Source organism: Leucopleurus acutus, assembly GCF_964270905.1.
Source record: "Leucopleurus acutus genome assembly, chromosome: 21".
NCBI classification, from domain to species: domain Eukaryota; kingdom Metazoa; phylum Chordata; class Mammalia; order Artiodactyla; family Delphinidae; genus Leucopleurus; species Leucopleurus acutus.
The window spans coordinates 29,732,331-29,753,911 of record NC_139163.1 but is presented as its reverse complement, the minus strand read 5'-3'; the positions used below and the strand labels follow the sequence as shown (position 1 = coordinate 29,753,911).

General features: G+C 56.0%; 1 protein-coding gene across 2 annotated transcripts in view; it reads left to right on the top strand.

Annotated features, from left to right (window-relative positions):
- The window catches only part of FGFR1 (fibroblast growth factor receptor 1), a 39,356-nt gene extending 18,032 nt beyond the window's left edge, over positions 1 to 21,324 (top strand). The window contains exons 2-16 of one of the 2 annotated variants that reach the window (XM_082863928.1): positions 8,773 to 8,856; positions 9,174 to 9,346; positions 10,970 to 11,093; positions 12,141 to 12,331; positions 14,199 to 14,343; positions 16,347 to 16,543; positions 17,508 to 17,653; positions 17,885 to 18,006; positions 18,436 to 18,546; positions 19,073 to 19,263; positions 19,922 to 20,044; positions 20,181 to 20,251; positions 20,519 to 20,656; positions 20,848 to 20,953; positions 21,068 to 21,324. In XM_082863928.1, coding sequence (XP_082720054.1) covers positions 8,773 to 8,856; positions 9,174 to 9,346; positions 10,970 to 11,093; positions 12,141 to 12,331; positions 14,199 to 14,343; positions 16,347 to 16,543; positions 17,508 to 17,653; positions 17,885 to 18,006; positions 18,436 to 18,546; positions 19,073 to 19,263; positions 19,922 to 20,044; positions 20,181 to 20,251; positions 20,519 to 20,656; positions 20,848 to 20,953; positions 21,068 to 21,244 — 2,099 coding nt within the window. In that variant the 3' untranslated portion in view covers positions 21,245 to 21,324. Of the gene's footprint in view, positions 1 to 8,772; positions 8,863 to 9,173; positions 9,347 to 10,969; positions 11,094 to 12,140; positions 12,332 to 14,198; positions 14,344 to 16,346; positions 16,544 to 17,507; positions 17,654 to 17,884; positions 18,007 to 18,435; positions 18,547 to 19,072; positions 19,264 to 19,921; positions 20,045 to 20,180; positions 20,252 to 20,518; positions 20,657 to 20,847; positions 20,954 to 21,067 lie in introns of both variants that reach the window. The other variant, XM_082863929.1, reaches the window with a different exon arrangement.
- The last annotated feature ends 257 nt before the right edge of the window (positions 21,325 to 21,581 follow it).

The following is a 21,581-nucleotide window of genomic DNA, read 5'->3' as shown; positions in this document are numbered from 1 at the left end:
GGAGAGCTGGGTGGGAGGAGGTAGCTGAGAGACCCCCAGGTCCTGGAGGAGGGGGACACAAACTGCGCTCTCGGGGGGCCTGAGGGGATGGGATGCAGAGGGCCAGCAGTGCGACACTCAGGATGTGTAATCAGGAGAGCTGGCCCAAGGGAAGGGGTGGCCAGCCTCTTTGCCTAACGTTCTGGATCATCTCAGTGGATCAGGCAGGGGTCATCGGAGGGCATCAGTTCAGCTGTAAGCTGCACTCGAGAGGGAGGGGTTGGGACCAGAGGAGGTGTCAGGGATTGAGCCAGGGACCCAGGCAGGAGGGAGGGGTCGTGCCGCGTACCTGTGGCCAAGGCAGAGCTGTAGGTACCTCCCGATGCCACGTGTGCTGGGTGAAGGGCCCAGGACCCAGCAGACCCAGCACCTAGAGCCAGCGCTGAGCCCTGTTTTGTGACTTTGGGAGAAGTGTCTCTGCCTCCACTGTCCTGTGTCTAAATGGAATAAATGCAGGTGAACGTGAACGTGGATAAACGCACCTTGTAAAGTATCAGGCGCCGTACTGAAACAGGGCATGACTGTTGGCCCTGGTCTGCCAGTGTTCCAGTGCCGCCGCACCCACTCCACAATCTCCTCGTCCGCCACGTGCGCACAGTCACACCTCCTCAACTTCGAGTAGCTCAGCAGGGCTGGGAAAGTACATTTGTAAGTAAGAAAACAGGGTTATAAAGCAGCAGTTGTGGGGCGGATGAAAAGGGAAGGATGAGGCCAAAGTAACCAACTGCAGAATCCCCTGTGAGAAGGTAGGAGACATGGGCGCCGTCAGACAGGACCCTGGGGCCGACCAGAAAGCGTTTCCGTTGTCTTCTGGAAGTCAAGGATTGCAAAGACAGTGAAAATAAGGGCTGTCTTTCAAAGCGGTAGACCTGGGCTCCAGATGTGTGGGGATTGCGGAGAGCCAGGCCACCTGGGTGCGAATCCCTGCTCAGCCACTTAACTGACTAGGTGGGCCGCCTTGGACACATCCTGAACCTCCAGGTGCCTCAGGGTCCCCTCTGTAAAATGAGGATGATAGTACCCACTCCACAGGGTTGTGGAGCAGCTGTCAGCTTCTATACCCACAGGGTAGAGATAAGAGTGGTTATCGGGCTTCCCTGGTGGCGCAATGGTTGAGAGTCCGCCTGCAGATGCAGGGGACACGGGTTCGTGCCCCAGTCCGGGAGGATCCCACATGCTGCGGAGCGGCTGGGCCCGTGAGCCATGGCCACTGAGCCTGTGCGTCCGGAGCCTGTGCTCCGCAACGGGAGAGGCCACAACAGTGAGAGGCCCGTGTGCCGCAAAAAAAAAAAAAGAGTGGTTATCAACCTCATAGGGTTGCTGTGAGGATTCAGTGATAGTGTGTGTTAAAAGTGTTCACAGGATGTGGGATGTATATAGTAAGCATACTGCCCGCATTGGTGTTACTGTTTTCAGAGTTGTTTAAGGATCCCAAGATAATATATGGGGAGGCGCGTGGTCAGTCGCAAAGCGCTATGCAAGTATGTTGTTATTCCTTCCTGGGTTCGTGCAAAGTTGTGAGGCTGGGAGATGGATGACTTCCAGACCAAACTGGTTCTTATGGGACCAGGGCTGGTGAAATGGTATTTCAGTAATACATTTTCAGGTATATTCGTCCTTGTGGCATGAAAGGCCTGCATTCCCAGTCTCTGCAGAGAAATGTGTTCCCTGGGACTTCTTGAGCGGTTCTGTTCTATCCCCCACCTTATAAGTTGAAATCACCTTGGGGGCTGTTTTCTACTATGTTTTCTTTTGTTCCAAGCAGGCCATGCATCTGGCCTCATCTCCCATCCCCTTCATCCCGAGGCACAGCACTGCTCATAAGCACCTCATCCTTTTCTGCTCCCCCCAGAGTTTCGCTCCCTTTCCCTACCGTCATGTTCCCCTGTGCTGTGAACATCGCCGTCTGCACTGACCACCAGTACTTGAGTTCTGAAACCTCAGAGCCTGTGCTGGATCACCTGTCCTGGGCTCTCTCACCTGTCCCGTTGCCTCGTGTTGTATGATCAAGTATCGCATAAATCTTATCACCCTGGTTAGCACGAGGTTAACCAGCCCTTCTGCTGCTTAGTTTAATCCTTTACATCTCTTTGCCCAGTAACAGGGGCTCACAGAGACACCTAGTGATAGCCATTCTGGAGAAAGCCTCTGTCTTCTTGGATTTTTTGGAAACTGGGGTTTCATCTTCTAATGACAACGTTTGTATGGATTTGAGCCTCCTCAAGGCCATTCCCTACCCTACATGGTGCCCATGGCTGGAGAAGACTCAGAGTTTAGAATCAAGAACTGGGATCTGATCTGATGAACCCAGGGCAGAACTGCCTGCTAGATGACAGCGGCAGATTTCTGCCAGTCCTGCCATAAGCCAAATGCTACATCCTGTTGGCTTGTTGGGAATTACAAAGCCCTGGTATTTTGGAGGAAAGTAGGAAGGGAGAGGGACACAGTAGGGCCCCGTGAACGTTAATCACGTTCCTAGACTTGAGAGCACTGCCCCTCACCTCTAGCTGCTTCCTTGAGGATTACTAAAAAGTCTGGGTCCCCTATCTGCTCCTAATTCCCCCTGGGGGATGGAGGGGCTCCATCAGAGAAGCAGGACGGGGTTGAATCCCTTTCCCTCCCACTAAAGGGGGTACCAGGTCCAGCCTGCACAGCCTTCCACAGTCCGCCTGGCAGCTGCACCGTCCCAGGAGCTGCCCAGGACCACAGTGCTCCTGAACCCCAGATTCAGGCAGCTATGCAGGAGGCTTTGTCCTCTCCTTGTCTTCTGGAGAGATGGCCAAGTTGTTGACGGCCTTAATCCTCTAAGGGTGTGCAAGTTCAGCCCTAACCCTAAGCCTAACCGTCTAGCTCCCGGTGGTGATGGTGGTGACTCTGATCGGGGCATGGAAGCATGATGCACTGTTTTCCCACAGTGCACTCCAAGCATATTGTACCCAGAGCCTGGTCACCACGGAATCCAGATACCAAATGTCCTCCAGCCTCTGTTCCCCATCCCTCAGGAAGCGCGGGACACATAAAGCACGTGTGTGGGTTTGCCGTCTCCCTCAGCATCCCCATTCCAATTCATCTTGTGCTCCAGGAGTTGGAATGTCTTTTCAAGTTGCTGAGCAATAAACTGCTTTCTCTTCTTCATCGTTCATGGCCAGCCCAGCAAAGCTGTCAGTTGGCTCCTTTCTTGACTGCTAACAACACGTAGAGCCCTGGTCCAGGGGTCTCGGCCAGAGAAAGGCCAGCTCAGTAGAGATGGAGCCACAGATACAAGGGCCTTTCCAATGAGGGCATAAATGGGGGACCCTGGAAAGACCAAAAGAGAATGGAGAGTAGTGACGTGATTGTCGCAGGCGGCCAGTGAGCAGTGATGTCCTGCATCAGCCGCCTTACAGAGGACTCTCCAAGGTCGGGGCTGCTACTCCAGGGGGTGACGTAGAGGGGCAGGGCCCGGTGAAGCAGCAGGCAGTCCATTACCGTTCCATCACCTCCTAAATGAAAGCGGTGTTTACCTGCTTTGTCAGTGGAGACTTTGACACACATCCGAGAGCACTATTAGCCGTGAAAAAAATCACCCAAGAGCCGCCAGCTGGTTTTTGGTTCTTCCAAAAATTAGTCTGTGCCAGACACAAGCTTCAGTTCAAGGCCTACTGAGTATTTTCTGAGTTTCTGACGTGGTTAGGCACTGTGGGGAAACTATGATAGGCAATTCTGCCCTGAGTTGCTGGCTGTTTCTTAGGCGAGACATGGACGCTTTTGACAGTTAGGAAACAGTGCGCCCAAATTTCCATCAACCAATGAATGGATTAATAAAATGTGGTATATCCACTCGATGGAATATTATTTGGCAGTTAAAAGGAATGAAGTACTGAGACATGATACAACATGGAAGAACCATGAAAACATGCTCAAAGAAAGGAGGAGGACACAAAAGACTGTATATTGTGCAGATCCGTTGATATGAACTATCGAGTGTAGGCACATCTATACAGACAAAGCAGATCAGTGGTTGCTTAGACTGGGGGAGGGGGAGAGGACAGGGAGTGACTCCTAATGGGTACAGGGTTTCTTTTGGGGGTGATGCAAATGTTCTAAAGTCAGATGGTGGTGATTGCTGCATAATTTGGTGAATATACTGAAAAGCGTTGAATGATACACTCTAAATGGGTGAATTTATGTGAATAAGTAATTTATGGTAGTGAATTATTATCTCAATAAAGTTGTTTGAAAAAGCAACAGTGCAACACGGTACGGAACTGAGTGTGCATCTTTGTGGTTCAGACGGTTACTGTTGTACAGAAAATGAGGGTAGAGACACTCGTGCCAGCAGAAGGCTTCCTGGGTGTCTCGGATGGTACACTTTGAGTAGGTGGGTAGGAGGGCTCTAGAGAGATGCCCGACAGTCTTGAGCAGAAGTAAGTTTCATTGTGGGGCAGACGTAAGGCAGTTCGTGCAGGAAACATTCAGACTTGGAGCAAAAAGTGGGGACAAGGTCGCGTGTGGAGGTGGGAACAGACTGTGACGAGTGCTGAATGCCAAGCACGGGGTTAGAATACATCCTCTACACAGCACAGGATATTGGTCAGGAGAATGAATGGGACCAGCTCACCAGGGCCTGGAACATCAGGGGGAGTTTTACCTCCAGCAGCAGAGACAAGAAAGCTGGCTCTTGAGGCTTTAACGGACCACGTACAAGAGTTTTGTTCGCACGTCCTGGTTGGAATGAGCGGGAAGTTGAGGATCCAAGCTAGAATCAGCTAGAGCTTGGTCTCGGCAGGACCGGCCTCCCTTGGCTGCTTTCTCCTGGGGAAACGCCCGTGTGCTCCTTGCTACCTTTTTGTTTCTGGGACCTGTCAAAATAGGCTGTGATGCCAGAGGCTAAGAATTTGCGTTTACCGGAGTTTACTGTTTGACCAACGGCTGGTACAGATCACGAGCTGCAAAATATTTAATCAGTGAGGTCATTGCAGGGAAATAAGATTTGATCCACAGGAGCGTCTTCTGTTCTCCTGAAGGGTCAAGTCTGAACGGCTTTTCTTCTGCCTTCTTTTGGCAAAACCACAAACCATTAAAAATGGAAAGAATAACTTTTTTTCCAAGACCCACAAAAGCTTATATTTAATGAGCTGTGTGGTCTGCTCACCTTTGGTGGCGTTCCTCTTGACGTGACTCACAGAAATAAATGGGTGCGGGCCTCGTGGTTTTCAAACCCTTTGAAAGCAGCACTCCCTTTCTGATGACTCCATATTTGCCCACTATTTAAGACAGAGCCCTTGGGTCGAAGGGTGCCGGGGCCTGCAGCCTTGGCCTCTGAGCCTTATCCAAGGCCCCTCTGAGCAAAACTACTGTTAGTCCTTGGCTCCCAGGACACTCATTTCTTCATTGGTGAGGTTTCTAGAAGAAACCTGTTTGGGACTTCAGAAGGAGTTTTTTTAAAATGAGGTGGTGAAGGAGAAGAGGGAGTTTGGAAGGGAAGGTGATGAAGAGACAGTGCAGCATTGTTACGTCATTCAGCATGCATGTATTGCCAGCTGTCATGTGCCAGGGCCCTCCTGGGTGCTGGGATTTGAAGGTAAATGTGACACGTCCCCACACGCACAACCCAGTCGAGAAAGGGGACTTTCCTTCAGTGTGACAAGTGAGAAGGGAGAGCACCTGACCCAGAGTGGAGTCAGAAAGGGCTTTGAGGGACTTCCTTGGTGGTCCAGTGGTTAAGACTCTGAGCTTCCAATGCAGGGGGTGCGGGTTCAGTCCCTGGTCGGGGAACTAAGATCCCACGTGGCAGCGTGGCCAAAACAACAAACAAACAAACAAAAAAGAGAGGAAGGGTTTGAGGCAGTTTCCAGCCAGGCTGAGAACCGGAGGGTGTGTGGACAGAGCCAGGCAGAGATGCAAGGCCCGGCAGGGCAGTAGGGCCAGGTGCCTTTCAGAGCCTCGCTCATCAGGGCCTGCAGGGCAGGGGGCCCCCTGGCGAGCCTCTGGTGATGAACCCATGGTGAGAAAGAAGGAAGGTTCCAAAAGGCAGCAGAAAACTAGTCAGGTGGTAGACGGGAACTGCAGCAGGTGTGTTCTTCTGGTGGGCGATGGACAGTGGACAGAAGATGCCGAGAGCAGGCTTGCATGTCCCAAGAGGCACTAGGAGGTGCGTTTCCCCCTTGTTAGTGCAGAAGGGTCCGCCTGGGGTGGCGGCCTCTTTCTGTGTCCGGCCTCAGGCCTTCTTGTTAACGTGAGTGCAGTGTTGCTGGGGGAGAGGGATGGGTGTGCGGATCCCCAGACTCTGGGGAAGGAGAGGTGAGGGGAAGTAGATGTGTGTGCCCGTGTGTCGGGGGGGAGGGCAGGGGAGAGGAAGGTGGGGGGCTGGAGAGGGGGAGCCTGCAGTGGGACGAGGAGAAAGGAGCTTTGTGTGCAATGGCTTTTGCTGCCAGAGCAAGTGTGGGTTTTGTGGCAGCTGCCGGCCTCCGTTCCTAATATAGGCAAAAGGTCCGAATCCTCTGGCCCAACACCTGTTAGCTAGAGGCTCCCCTGAGCTGACCTTCCCTTGAGCTGTCTCTCCCATATATGTACCCTGTGCATCAGACCCATTGCGGGGCTCGGAGCCCCCAGTGCTAAATCACTTGAACCCAGACACCCCCCATGACAAACTGCCCCCCACGTGGATGGGGGCTGCTGGGTTTGTGGCAGGGGGGGCTTGTTGAACGGTTCCGAGGGAAAGGGGTAAGGCTGCCCCAGCCAGAAGCAAACGGGGTGTTCCTCCGGGAAGCGGCCACTCTTGGCAAAGAGCTGAGTGTGTGGGGAGGGGACACTCTGGACGCACAGGGGTCCTGGGAAGGGCCGGCTGCCCCCCTAGGATGGAGAGAAATGAACCCTGAACTGCTTAATGCTGCTGCAGCTGCTTCCTAACTTTGCCTCTTTCTTCCTTTGCCCTCTGGAGGAGTGGGGTGGAGAAGAAGCGATGGGGGTGCCCAGGTAGCCAGCCGTCTCCCAACTGACCCATCTTCCCATTCCCCCCTCCCCAGCTCCGTAGCCCCTGGGATGCTGCAACTCAGTGCGGCTGGCATAATGCCCTTTGTCTTTCCCCCCCTCCCCCCCCACCCCGCTTCCTCTTCCCGGCCCCTGTGGCGGCAGCAGCCCAGCCCTGGGGAGCCCCCGTGGAAGTGGAGTCCCTCCTGGTCCACCCTGGTGACCTGCTGCAGCTCCGCTGTCGGCTGCGGGACGATGTTCAGAGCATCAACTGGCTGCGGGACGGGGTGCAGCTGGTGGAAAGCAACCGCACCCGCATCACGGGGGAGGAGGTGGAGGTGCGGGATTCCGTGCCCGCCGACTCCGGCCTCTACGCCTGCGTGACCAGCAGCCCCTCGGGCAGCGATACCACCTACTTCTCCGTCAACGTCTCAGGTTGGTAGCAAAGCCCGCCCTCCCCCTCCCTCAGACCCCCTGCCCTCCAACCCTGTCTGCTGGTTTCGGGGGGGAGGCAGGCCCTCTGCCCGGCTGTGATCTGCCCCTACTCTGCTGCAGAAGCTGCTGCCCACTAACATCGCTCCCTGCCCGCCGCGTGGCTTAGCTCTCAGGGGTGACCCGTGGTGCCGGCCTCAGGCCAGAGAGCAGGGGCTTCCGGGACCTACCTCGGAGGTGATTGCGGACACATCGGGGGCAGTGAGACACTGTGATTTCTCCACCACAGCTTGCCCAGTCCCCCGGGTGCTACGAGGGCTGAGGCGACTTCCACCCTCTCACTCCCTGGCCATTTGGACTTGGTACTGGGCTTATAATTAGCACCCCCGAATACGTGGTGAGGTCCCCGGGTGATGGGGGATGACCCAGGTGCGCCGCCGTATCCACGGCTTCCAGAGCTGTTAGGGCAGCCAGGGAACCCTAGGGCTCTGTGACTTTGGGGATCTGCCACTTGTAGGATGCGACTCGTGCAAAACCTTAGGATTAAATAAGGTGGAGCTGAAATTGTCTTTATGCCGTTTGTGCGTCCCCGGGTGCGGGCCTGGCATCTCCTCCCCCGGGCGTCATCTAGAACCTGCCCCTAACTGAGGGACTTGCCTCCTTTTTTTCCCTCCAGACCCCCAAAAGCACTAGAAAGGACTGGAAAAAGATCTGGCATGAACCCTGATTGGTGACCACATGCTAAAAGGGGTGGATACTTGTTGGGGACAGGTGTTGGCAGCTGCGGACTGTGTTGTGGGCTCCCTGTCTGCTCTGGTTAAGAAGGGCAGCTCCCAGACCTCAGCAGATGCGTGCTAGGAAAAATCCAACTCCACGTCGTTCAGCCCGTGGCTTCGGAAATGGCTTCTGGCCGCAGTGCCTAGATCTGGGTTTCCAAAGGAGGACACAGGTTCCCTGGCTGCTAGTTCTGAGACCCTGCGCATCCAGGCGATGCTGAGTTGAGTGAGCCTCTGAATGCAGGGTGGAGTTAAACTGAAGAGAGCCCACCTGCCCGCCATGGAGCTGCCCAGTGTGAAGGCTTCTTCTGGGCAGAGGAGGGCAGGGCGTCGGGGTCGGTGGAGGAGGGCAACACGCACAGAGCGTGCAGTTCTTAAATAAACCGTGTCTCTCCCTCCGAGGGACGGGCACTAAGGGAGGAGTGGGGCCGGGGGACAGTATGGGGAGGGGTAGCTGCAGTCATCTATAACTGGACTGGCCTTTGTGTTCCTTGGGTGGTTGTTGATTGGATGGGAATCTCGCCAGCCCCTGTTCCCTTGGAGGGACGTCAGTACCCCCTTCTCCTTCCCGTAGATGCTCTCCCCTCCTCGGAGGACGATGATGACGATGATGACTCCTCTTCAGAGGAGAAAGAGACAGATAACAGCAAACCAAACCGTATGCGTGAGACACTGTTTCCTACCTTACTGCCCTTTGGGCCTGGGTGTTGGGTTTGAACGGGAAGGGGGGCGCTCGGGTGATTGCCTGGAGAAGGGGAGGAGGGGGCACGTGGGGTCACAGTGCTTGGCCCTGGGATCCCTCGGGGGTCCGGATCAGTGCAGGCGTCATCCACCAGGTGGTGGGCGGGTGGGCGGGAGGGCGGAGGCCCTCGCTCCTGAGCCTGACCAGGCCCTGCCCGTCTCTCTCTCTCTCTCTCTCTCTCTCTCTCTCTCTCTCTCTCTCTCTCTCTCTCTCTCTCGGCTCTCCCCGGGCAGCCGTGGCTCCCTACTGGACATCGCCAGAAAAGATGGAAAAGAAACTGCACGCGGTGCCAGCTGCCAAGACAGTGAAGTTCAAATGCCCTTCCAGTGGGACCCCGAACCCCACGCTGCGCTGGCTGAAAAATGGCAAAGAGTTCAAGCCTGACCACAGGATCGGAGGCTACAAGGTACCTGTGTTGATATGAAAGTTAGAATCAGGGGAACAGGAGCCGCTGCTTAGAAAATCCCTCTTTATATGCTTTAATTGTGTTAAATAACGCTTTCTATCTATAAAATTAAAAATTTTTCAAATACAAAAAAGTGTATATAAAGTTAAAACTTTTCAGTCTTTTTTTCTGTGTATACCTACGGTTTTTACTTGGACAATCACGTCTGTATAATTTCTTGTCAGTTGTTAACATTATAACATGAGTCTTTTGTCATGTGTTTGAAAGATAATTTTTCATGGCTTTATAATATCCCGGTATTAAAATGTTCCATAATTTAATGAACTATTTTGCAATTCTAGTTATTTTCCAGTTTTTCAATGCTATAAATAATGTTGCAGTGAATATCTTTGTGCTTAAGTCTATGTCAGCATTTTAAAATATTCTTCTTTAGGACAGATTGAGGGAAGTTACTAGATCAAAGTGTAAGCATTTTTTAAGCCCCTGATGCATGCTACCCAATTACTTGTTTTTCCTGATAATTAGGTAATTTTATCCATTCATTCATGTATTCATTTATTACATGAACATTTCTTGAACACATGTCTTTCCAGAAAATGTACTAGGCAACAGAGTTCAAAGTACAATGGGAAGACATAAAATTTTACTGTGATATTTGCTCTAATGGAGGATGATGTAATCAGCTGGGGTGCGATTTTATTTTTTATTTTATTGTGGTAACAGTTACTTTCTTAAAGAGAAGATGAATTTTCCCTCCCATAGCAGAGTATGAGAATGACAAGCTCACTCTACCTTTGCCAACAAATTTGATAGATGAGAGTATCGCGTTGTTCTCTGTGGGCTCTTTTGCTTAGTAACAAACTTAGAATTTTCATGTGTTCATAAGCGATTTCCATTTCCTGTTGTGGGAATTGTTTATTCGTGTCCTTTGCCCGTTTACAATTCCAGGAAGAACATCTTCATCTAATCCCTCCTTTAAAGTCTCTGATCATCCTTATCGTTCCTGTTTCTCTTCCCTTTCACTTAGCTGCTCTTTTCTCATTATTCTTGTATAAGAAAAGCAAAGGAGATCAGAAAAAATATGGAAACTGTTTAAATTAATTCACCCAACACTTGCTGTATGCAAGGCTCTGTGCTCTGAGTCTCATGAGGCAGTATCCTGCCCATACAGAATTCTGTCTAATAAGATGGCAGATATCCGTGGGCACTGCACCTGCAAGGTACAGAGGGACGGAGAGAACAGGTTTGGCCGGAGATGGGGCTGGAGGAGATGGACTTTGAAACGAGATGTCAAGGGCGGGCAGGGCTGGACTCGTAGCGGGGAGCTGTTCTGGCACAAGAACAGGGTGGACAGGGGTGCAGGGTTGGGGAAGTTCCCAGTATATTTGGGAGGGTGCAAAAGGCACATTTGTACAGATCACGATGGCCTTGGCCTTTGTGGGGAGACTTTCTGGGTCCTCACACCCGTCTGCCTGATGCCTTCTTGCAGAGTATAAATGGGCTGGGGTCACTGCAGCCGGGCTGCGTCCTCCGTGCTCTGATTGGAGGGTAAGCGCCTCGGGGCGCCAGCACCGCCTCTCCCTCCAGACCCGCAATAGAACCCTTTGGCATGTTTCCGCTCAGGTCCGTTATGCCACCTGGAGCATCATAATGGACTCCGTGGTGCCTTCTGATAAGGGCAACTACACCTGCGTCGTGGAGAACGAGTATGGCAGCATCAACCACACCTACCAGCTTGATGTCGTGGGTAAGAAGGGACAGGAGCAGGAGCTTAGAGGAAAGAGCAGGGACGCTGAGAAAACAGCCTGGAGCCAGGTTGACTTAGGGTTGGAGTCCGGATGGTGTGGCATTTATTAGCTCTGTCACCTGCCTCTCTCCTTACCTGTAAGTAGAGGTGGGAGGATGAGCCATACCACAGACTCATTGTAAAATGACAGGTGCTGTTGGTAGTCCCTCCTGCAGGAGGTGACTGGAGTAGTGGTGGTAAACTTAGCTTAATAGTAGCTGTCACTGCCTGGATGCCAGCGGTCTGCTGGGTGCAGTAACTACACCACGGGCAGTTCTCCTGGCACCCCTGCAAGAGAGGCACTGTTGGGCTTCCCTGGTGGCACAGCAGTTGAGAGTCCGCCTGCCGATGCAGGGGACACGGGTTCGTGCCCCGGTCCGGGAAGATCCCACATGCCGCGGAGCAGCTGGGCCCGTGAGCCATGGCCACTGAGCCTGTGCGTCCGGAGCCTGTGCTCCGCATACAGGCCACAACAGTGAGAGGCCCGCGTACCGCAAAAAAAAAAAAAAAAAAAAGGCACTGTTGTTCCCACTGTACGGAAGAGCAGACTGAGAGGCTCAGAGAGGACGGGCCCCAGGTGAATGCAGACTCCAGGCATTGCATGAGACACTAGGAAGAATGTCACGCCTCTGGGTGCTGTGACTGCAGCCTCTTCCTTCCAGAGGTTCTGAGTCTCATTCTCTAGCAACCTTAAGGTGAAGAGTTTCCCAGCCAGCATTCTGCTTCGGCTTTGAGGCTATGGTCTTGTAAAAAGAAGCTTCCGGTCCAGGAGGTCTGGGGTTGGGTTCGATGTTTCTCACAAGCCGGTGATGCTGCCGCTGCTGCCCTTGGACCACACTTTGAACAGCAGGCGTCTAAGTGACTGTGATTTTAGCTAAGGACGGGTAGGCTGGGCTGAGGTCCGGGAGTGCTTCTCTTTGGTGGCCTTTGGGGTGCCCTCTGTCAGCATCTGAGCCAGGAGCAGCCGTGGCAGAGCCTGACGAGCCTCTCCCCTCCCTCCCTCCACAGAGCGGTCCCCTCACCGGCCCATCCTGCAGGCAGGGTTGCCAGCCAACAAGACAGTGGCCCTGGGCAGCAATGTGGAGTTCATGTGTAAGGTGTACAGCGACCCGCAGCCCCATATCCAGTGGCTAAAGCACATCGAGGTGAATGGGAGTAAGATTGGTCCGGACAACCTGCCGTATGTCCAGATCTTGAAGGTAATCCCTGGCCCCAGTCTCCGTGGGCTGGGCTCTGAGAAAGAGGCCTGTATCTCCCGGGGCCCAGGTTGCTGTGGTCAGGCTCAGGGCCCACGATGCGGCCCCATCCCTTCTCTTTGGATACAGGCTCCATCTTAAATGGGGACCCAGCCACATTCCGCAGGACCAGTGGCAGGTCGCGGGTGGAGGTGTGAGGGGCACAGAGGGCTGGGGGTGGGCATTGCTGGTTTCTAAAGAGCATCAACAGTGACTGTGCCCGAGCTTTGGGGTCAGCTACTCCAGCAAGGTGTTGGCATTCCTGCTTTTCCGTTGCCCATGACCACAGCCTTTCTAGGCAGCATCACCCAGTCTCTGCCCTGGTTCCCAAGTCACGTTCTTTCTGGCACGTGGGCTGAATGACAGGCACGGCTTAGGTAGGGTTGGAAGAGCAAAGGCCACAGGTCAGTCCTCAGCGGTTTCAGGAGTAATTGGCATTTTCTTCCTTTTTCCTCCCACCCCCAGACTTTGATTGTCCCTGAATGCTCCATTAATCCAGGGAAGCTAATTGCCTAATTCTCCAGTGGATCTTGCAACAGGAAGTCACCAGAAGCTGGGAAAGTGGTTTCCCTCCTGGTCCCAGCATTAGACCTCGTCCTCCCGGGCTTGGCCATCCCAGAGATTTTCCAGCCACCCCGCTCTTCACCTCGGGTGCTGAAACTGCCATGTAGGAAGCGGGGCCGTGGCCTTGGCCTTGGCCTTGGCCGCCCTCTCCATTCATAGTCCCTGCCCTCGTCCTGGAGGAGGGGGTTTAACACCAACAGAACGTTTGCTTGGGGGCAGTGATATTTTTCTTTAGTTTCTTTTTCGGTCAACTGCTCTGGACTTTCAAAGTCCGCTTGTGTTGTCCTAACAAGGGGAAGATGGCGAGTCTCACTCCAGCCTCCCTTTGCCTTAGCTCCTGGGCCTGCGTGGGAGCAAAATACAGCCACATCTCAGTGTTGGCCCAACTGATGGCGTGTCGTTGGTCTGTTCCAGCATTCGGGGATAAATAGCTCGGATGCGGAGGTGCTGACCCTGTTCAATGTGACAGAGGCCCAGAGCGGGGAGTATGTGTGTAAGGTTTCCAATTATATTGGTGAAGCTCACCAGTCTGCGTGGCTCACAGTCACCAGACCTGTGGCAAAAGGTAACGGGGAGCTGGAGGGGCCCCTGTGCTGGGAGTTCGATTGAGGCCCCGAGCTGCTGGGGCAGGTGGGGAGGCCAGCGCCCCACTCCCCCTGTTACCCTGCTGTGTTTCTAGTGCCCGGAGCCATGGAAAAATACTCGGCCTTGGGAGGCTGGTTTGGTTTGGTTCTGTGTTGGTGTTGCCCCCTCTGTGCCTTGTGTGTGTTCCTTGGCTGTGCGTGGGGTGCGTCCCGGCTGGTCATGCAGACGGAGGGTCTGAGTGATGGAGAGAAGAGTGGACCAGCGTCCGCGGGCGTGTGTGCGTGTGTGGCTGTCGCCCTCTCCATCCCTCCTGTGTGTGCCCTCTGGAAACCAAACAGCCCCCCACGCTCCGGGCCCCATTTCTCCATGCGCTCGCCGCCGCATGCCGGGCCGGGCCGGGGCTGCCAGCGTCTGGTGATGGGTGTAACCAGCCATTCGTGTCGTCTCAGGTCTGCCGAGTTCCTCCTCAGGGTCCCACTCTCTTCTTCTAACAGGTCTCGCGCTGCCTGGTGGTTTTTGTTTGTTCCTTGTTGCAAAGGAGACGCTGGGGAGCATTTCTTCCTCTGGTTTTTTTTTGTTTTTGTTTTTTCCTTTTCCTCTTCCTCCCTCCCTGCCTCCCTCTGCGCCTCTGAGAGGTCTCAGGTCCCGGGCTTGTCCATGTTGCTTCCGTTGTCTCTTCTAGACGGCCGGAGTTAATACCACCGACAAAGAGATGGAAGTGCTGCACTTAAGGAATGTCTCCTTTGAGGACGCGGGGGAGTATACATGCTTGGCGGGTAACTCTATCGGACTCTCCCATCACTCTGCATGGTTGACCGTTCTGGAAGGTATACACTGTACTTCTCCTCTCGATGTCCTGCCCTCGCCATGGGCACGGGGGGAGCATGCATCGCGGGGCTGGGGGAGACACAGAGCCGGGCTCCGAGGGCCAGCGGGTGGCCCCAGCAATCTGTCCGGCTCTGCAGGTCGAAGCCTCTCGGTTCGCACAGGTGCTTTCCTCGTGATGCGGGAACGCGGAGGTGTCCCACCTGTGTGCCTGCCTCTGGCTCTCCCCTGGGCCAGTGCGATGCATGCGTGGGATCTGGATTTAACCTGCAGCTGGGCTCTCCTCCAGGGCAGGCTCCTTCCCTCCTTGGGTCCGGCAGCCTTCCTTAGCTTGTCTGATCCTTGATCGCCAGCACCCCCCAACAGTCTCAGAAGGGCCCGCTCCCCCTGTAACTGAACGTAGGCACCCTGGAACGAGGGGCTTGCCCTTGGCAAGGACCATGCTCTCCTAATTCCCATGCTGCCACCTCACAGTGAGCGAGGTTCCACCCAGACCCAGACAGTGGACTGGAGCGGCATCGAGCGAGTCCTTTCCCAGGCAGCACGGGGGGCCTGATGGTGCCCATTTATCCTCCTTGGCTCCGACGTCTCCTCTCTCCAGAGGGGAGCTGTGTGCACTGGTCCGGGAAGGCAGGAGCCTGCAGCCTGCTCGGGGTGGTGGGCTGGTGCCTCTGCAGGGCCTGCACGTGGGCTGTGCGCTGTGCTGCTCTGGTTCCTGCAGACTCTGTCCTCTTGTCTCCTCTCTCCCTCTCTCCTCCTCTGATAACACCCCCGCTGGAGGGAGAGAAGCGTTCTGTTTTTCTCCTCGTCGCTGTCTCTGTCCCGTGTGTGCTCCCACTTGGTTGTCTGTGTTTCTCGACGCTGGGGAAAGAGAAAAACAGAACTGCTTCTCCTTGTTATCAGCACTGCCGTCCCCTCGTCGGGCCTCGGGAGGTTCCCTTTGGGCTCCTTTGGGGTCATGCCTGGGGCCTCCCGGGGGAGGTCCTCGGGGTGCTGGCCCCTGTGGCTGGCGGGGGTCTTTAAAAGGGGAGGAGTGGGTGGAGAGCTGTGGGGGGAGAGGGACCCTCCCCTCGTGGGGAATGTGTGTTCTGTGAAGTGGTGCTGGTTGGAACCCTCCCAGCCTCCGCGTGGGAGGGAAAGGGGGCTTAAACTGCACGGGCTTCTGTGGGGATGGGAAGGGCGAGGTTCCAAACGGAGAAGAGAATAAAACAACCCCCCTCCACGTCCTTCTTCAGCTTTAGGAGTTAGACCTGTGAGCAGAAGTCTTAAGGGAAGTTTACGTTTTCCACCTTTAGCAGTCCAGACGTATTTGGAAATGAAGTTAGTTTTGCCTGTGGTTTGGCGGGGTGTGGGTATTTCCACGTCTGACCTGACACAGGTGACGTTAGGTGAAGCTGAGAGACGAAGTCAGGATACACACTGGTTTTCTTCTTTCCTTCCCTCCCCTTCATTGTCCCCGTGCTGTGAGTGCCACCAGATGCCAGGCGCTGTGGCCTGCACATGTGGATGAGGTGCCGTCTGAGCCCTCAAGGTACTTGTGGGCTGTCAGGGATGAAAGATCGATGGACAGTTCAGCTGTCCCCTGTGATAGGGGGACACAGTGCTCAGGCGCTGCAGAGAAGGGCCAAGTTCTCATGGGGACACGCTGCAAGGCATCTAGCACAAGTGAGTTCTCAGCCGTCTCTGGCAGGGCACCAGGTACCCTTCCAGCCCAGCCGTCCCGCTGAGCAAGGAGGGCTCCTGAGTTCATGAGGATGGGCTTCGGGTAGCAAGATACAGCCCGTCCCTCTTGGGATACGAGTCAGGATCAGGAAGCCTCAGCGATCACAGAACGTCTGATGTGTGCTCAGTGCCAGAACCCCAATCCTAGCTGGGACCGGGCTTGCTTCTCTGCCCTGAAGATTCCCAGAGGAAAGGAGATGGGTGTTGAATTTCTTATGGAGCTGGTACCCTAGTGGACGGGCCCTGCCCCGAGCCCGCTAACACCCTGTTCGCACTGACCCAGCCCTGGAAGAGAGACCGGCGGTGATGACCTCGCCCCTGTACCTGGAGATCATCATCTATTGCACGGGGGCCTTCCTCATCTCCTGCATGGTGGGGTCTGTCATCATCTATAAGATGAAGAGTGGCACCAAGAAGAGTGACTTCCACAGCCAGATGGCCGTGCACAAGCTGGCCAAGAGCATCCCTCTGCGCAGACAGGTAACAGAAAGTAGATGGGGGGTTTGCACACTCTGCCGTATGCTGTGCGCCATCCCTGTGCCTCGGGGCCTTCCCCGGGACCCTCTAATGCCCTGTCCTCGCCACGGTGCCCAGCCAACTGCTTCGGGCTTTGGCTTCTGGGCCAGGGCAGGGGAATGTCCTGTCCCAAGGGCTCCAAGTCAGGCTCCAAGCTGTTCTGGTCCGTGAGCCCATCTTACCCCAGCCACGGTGACCTGCTCACCCGGCATGTGGATTGGAAGACGGTTCTAGCTGGGCTGAGTGCACAGCTGGTGGTACTGCGAGTTTGAACTGCCCCTCAGGGCCCATTAGAGGTGCAAAGGTGGGGAGTCCCCTGGCGGTCCAGTGGTTAGGACTCCACGCTTTCACTGCCAAGGGCTCGGGTTCGATCCCGGGTCGGGCAGCTAAGATCCCACAAGCCACGAGGCGCGGCCAAAAAAATTAAAAAGTGAGGAGAATAGAGGTGCAAAGGTACAGGGTGGGGGAGAGGACCTGGGTTGGGTCCCAAGATGCCCTCCCTCTCCTGTGCACCCCTCATCCCAGAAATGGAACGGAGGGTGAAGGTGTGTGAAAGGAGGCCGCCTTCGCTAAGAGCTGGGCTAATTCTGGAAGGAGCTTTGGGAGTCAGGAATCCCTAATCCGGGGCAGGGTTTTCACAAAGAATGGGGACAAGAATAGAGTTGCTACTGCAGTGGTAAGATACACAATGTCAGTCTGGAACGCTCATGTGGAAGGTGAGTAAATCAAAGCCCAGAAAGGCTAGTGGGGAAAATAAGTCAGTTTTAGAACCTAGGTCTTCCGACCCCCGGTGGCCTTTCTGCCACTCTGTGCTGGGGAAGGAGCATCAGATGACAGGTACATACCTCTGCCGTTGGCAAAAAGCCCTAACTGGGGATGCGAGGAATCCCCGTCCCCGCTGGAAGGGTGACCCCACGCTTCCCCGTAGGTGTCGGCCGACTCCAGCACATCCATGAACTCTGGGGTCCTGCTGGTCCGGCCCTCGCGTCTCTCCTCCAGCGGGACCCCCATGCTGGCTGGGGTCTCTGAATACGAGCTTCCCGAAGACCCTCGCTGGGAGCTGCCTCGGGACAGGTAACCCTCTCCCCTTTCTGGGGAACCCCCGCTCGTTATTCTGACGCTGGCAGTGGTGTGTGCTCCGACCTTCCAGGGAGCGACGGTGCACCAGGTGCATCAGAGACGATGATTTCTATCTTCTGCTCTCGGTTGGGGGAGCTACGTGGAGGCGGGGAGGAATGGGGTGTCCTGTCAGGTTTGAACTTCACCGCCCCCGGCTTATACCACCACCCTTTGTTTCCCCGAAAGACTGGTTTTAGGCAAACCCCTGGGAGAGGGCTGCTTTGGGCAGGTGGTGTTGGCGGAGGCCATTGGGCTGGACAAGGACAAACCCAACCGGGTGACCAAAGTGGCTGTGAAGATGCTGAAGTGTAAGTGATGCTCGTGTCGCTGCAGAAACAATCCCTTCCCTTTCCAAGCGGGCCATTGCCCACACCCACTACATGGCCTGCTTAGGGATGTCTGGGCGTGGGGGGCGTTCTGCACCCCAAGATCACTATGCTCTCACGTTGTTCCTTGGCATCCACCTGGGTTGTCATCAGGTGTTTATCCTAGATCCCGTTGCCAACTGATTTTCCTGACGTAGCCTCTGCCCTACTCATTACCACTTATGGCGACACCGGCTCTCGTAAGAGGGATGGGAGGATAAATTTGGATGTGAAAAAGGGAGGAGAGAAGCAAGTCCCAGAGAAAAGGGACCCCTGGGTGCTCACTGCATCCCCCTCCCTGAGTTTTTCTCCTGTGGGCCTCCCTTCCAATGCAAACGGGTCTCAGTTCCCTTTTCTGGCTTGTCCATAAAGCGGATGCGACCGAGAAAGACCTGTCAGACCTGATCTCCGAAATGGAGATGATGAAGATGATCGGGAAACACAAGAACATCATCAACCTGCTGGGGGCCTGCACGCAGGACGGTAGGCGCTGAGCCCGCAGGCTTCCCACCCGTGTCGGGAAGGGGCTCAGGCGGGAACCCCGGGCTTCCTGCTGCCTGTCTGTCAGGGAGCAGATAACTAGCTGGGGTGTCAGCGACCTGGCATCTCTCAGCCACGCTTCGGGAAGTGGGTTGGGAGGAGAGTTTGGTTTAGCGGTAGTTGGAATGTGTTTCTCAGGGTCTGGGCTGGTGCCCACTGGGGTTCCTACAGGTACCAGGATTCACACACACTGTGTGGACAGGAACAGCTGAGTTACTGTGGTCTAGGTTAGGGCTCTTGCCCCCAGCTTTGCTTGGGAACTTCCTGGACTGTGCAGGGAAGAATGATTTTGCTGGGTTTCTTTGGGGAGTTGGAATGAATTTGCGGGGTTCCCTAAAAGGGGAGGTTAGGCTTGGGGAACAGGCTCACAGTTCCCCCAGTGCCATTGGGGGCAGAGTTCCTGGGGTGAAACTAGGCCTGTGTGCCTGCGTGGCGGCCCTGACGGCCTCTCGGTCCTCGTGTCCCCAAGGCCCCCTGTATGTCATCGTGGAGTACGCCTCCAAGGGCAACCTCCGAGAGTACCTGCAGGCCCGGAGGCCGCCGGGGCTGGAATACTGCTACAACCCCAGCCGCCATCCCGAGGAGCAGCTGTCCTCCAAGGACCTGGTATCCTGCGCCTATCAGGTGGCCCGAGGCATGGAGTATCTCGCCTCCAAGAAGGTGTGGTTCTTGAAGGCTCCCCTGGCTGGGGTGGGGGATGTGCGGGCCGCTCTTAGGGGACGTCAGTCAGGCGAGCCAGTGCGGCCTTGTGGCCTTGGGGTCAGGGTGGCTTAGGTTCCAGTCCCTGCACTGGCACTCTCTGTGCAGCCTCAGGCAGCCGCCTCCTTACTTCTCCTCAAACGTGAAGTCAGAATAATACTGCCTGCGTTGTAGAACGGCTACGGGGGAAAATGAGGTCCCGTGCGAGACTTAAGGACAGCTTTTGGTGCTCGGTAAATGCTGCTTTATTTGAACCCAGCCTGGTGTGGATGTGCTTCGCCCAGGGAGACAGGGCGTGAGAGCTCGTACACACTGGACAGAAGCGAAAGGTTCCGCTTGCTGGGTGCAAATCCAAAGCTAAGAGCTGGGAGGGGCAGGAAAAGGGGTCGATATGGAGGGTTTGCTGGAGTGATCGAGGGGCCCAGAGCTGGGGGTGTTTGGACGGCTGGCTCTGACGTGTGGGCGAGGGCCATCGTAGCGGGCAGCTGGACCGTTCGGGGAGGTCGAGTGGTGAGGTGGGCGAAGGCCTGCGAGGGGAGCGGGCCCATAGACGGCTGCAGACCCTCCCCTGCGCCCCGCCCTCCTCACTCCCATCCGTCTTCCCTTCCTGGCTCCGCAGTGCATACACCGAGACCTGGCCGCCAGGAACGTGCTGGTGACGGAGGACAACGTGATGAAGATCGCAGACTTTGGCCTAGCTCGTGACATCCACCACATCGACTACTATAAAAAGACGACCAACGTAAGTGCTGGCGCCGCCCTCGGTGCCCGTCCTCTGCCCGGGGCTCCGCTCCACTGTGGTGGGGTGAGCCACGTCCAGCCCTGCATGTGCCCCCGCCTGCCCCGGGCCACCGCCAGTGTCCCCGTGCTGCTTGCAGGGCCGACTGCCTGTCAAGTGGATGGCACCCGAGGCCTTGTTCGACCGGATCTACACCCACCAGAGCGACGTGTGAGTCTGAAATAAGCAGTTGCCAGGGATGCCGGGAGAGAGTTTCCTGGGCGGTAGAGTCTGGCATTCCATCCCTGAGAGAAAAAAACATTGTATGTGCCCCTTCACTCTGTTCCCGGAGGTCATGGTCCCCTGGAGTCCCCTGGGGTTAGGGACTTGTGTTGGGGGCTGGGGCCGGGTTCAGGGGGCGTGCCTGCCGTGCTGGGGAGGGAGAGCGGCAAGGACTGCAGGGTGGCCTAGCTCTGTGCCCGGAACGCTCCTCCACAGGTGGTCTTTTGGGGTGCTTCTGTGGGAAATTTTCACTCTGGGCGGCTCCCCGTACCCTGGCGTCCCTGTGGAGGAGCTTTTCAAGCTGCTGAAGGAGGGTCATCGTATGGACAAGCCCAGTAACTGCACCAATGAGCTGTAAGCCGGAGAAGATGCCTGGGGTCCAGGCCTGGGCCCTGGGGGAGAGATGGGCTGGGCAGGCAGAGGGAAGAAGGGGTGCTTGGTCAGACACCACAGCCCTCCCCGGTCACTCCTCCCGTGGTCCCTCCGCCCTGAGCCTTGTTGTCAGCTCTGGTCCTCCCTCCCCCACCCTCACCGGCCTGCCTCAGGTACATGATGATGCGAGACTGCTGGCACGCGGTACCCTCTCAGAGACCTACCTTCAAGCAGCTGGTGGAAGACCTGGACCGCATAGTGGCCTTGACCTCCAACCAGGTGAGGCTGCCCTGCCCAGACCTTCAGGCCCCGCCGGCCGGGTTCTCTCTGCATTCCTCCTGCCGCTGCCGGGGGGAGAGTGCGGGTCCAGCGTCCTTCTGTCCCCTCCCACAGGAGTACCTGGACCTATCAATGCCCCTGGACCAGTACTCCCCCAGCTTCCCCGACACCCGCAGCTCTACCTGCTCCTCTGGGGAGGATTCCGTCTTCTCTCACGAGCCCTTGCCCGAGGAGCCCTGTCTGCCCCGACACCCGGCCCAGCTGGCCAATGGCGGACTCAAACGGCGCTGACTAGCACCCCGCACCCCTCCCCGGACTCCATCCTCAGCTACGGCCCCAGCCCCGCTCCCGCTGGACTCGCCGCCTCCTTTCTGCCCTTCCTGCTGGCAGGAGCCAGCTGTCGCCCCCGAGCTCCCCTCTCCTCTTCCTCTCAGCCTGCCGCTGACACAGACGAGCAGGGAGGCGGGGACTTGTTGATGGCCACTTGGTTCCATCCCAGATGTTGGACCGGGACCCCGCCCAGCCACCTGGCGCTGCCTGGAGGGTCAGGCAGTGGGGGCACGGGCAGCACACGAGGGAGAGCCGACCGAGCTTTTCTGTGTTGGTTTTATCTGCTCCGCGCAGCCTG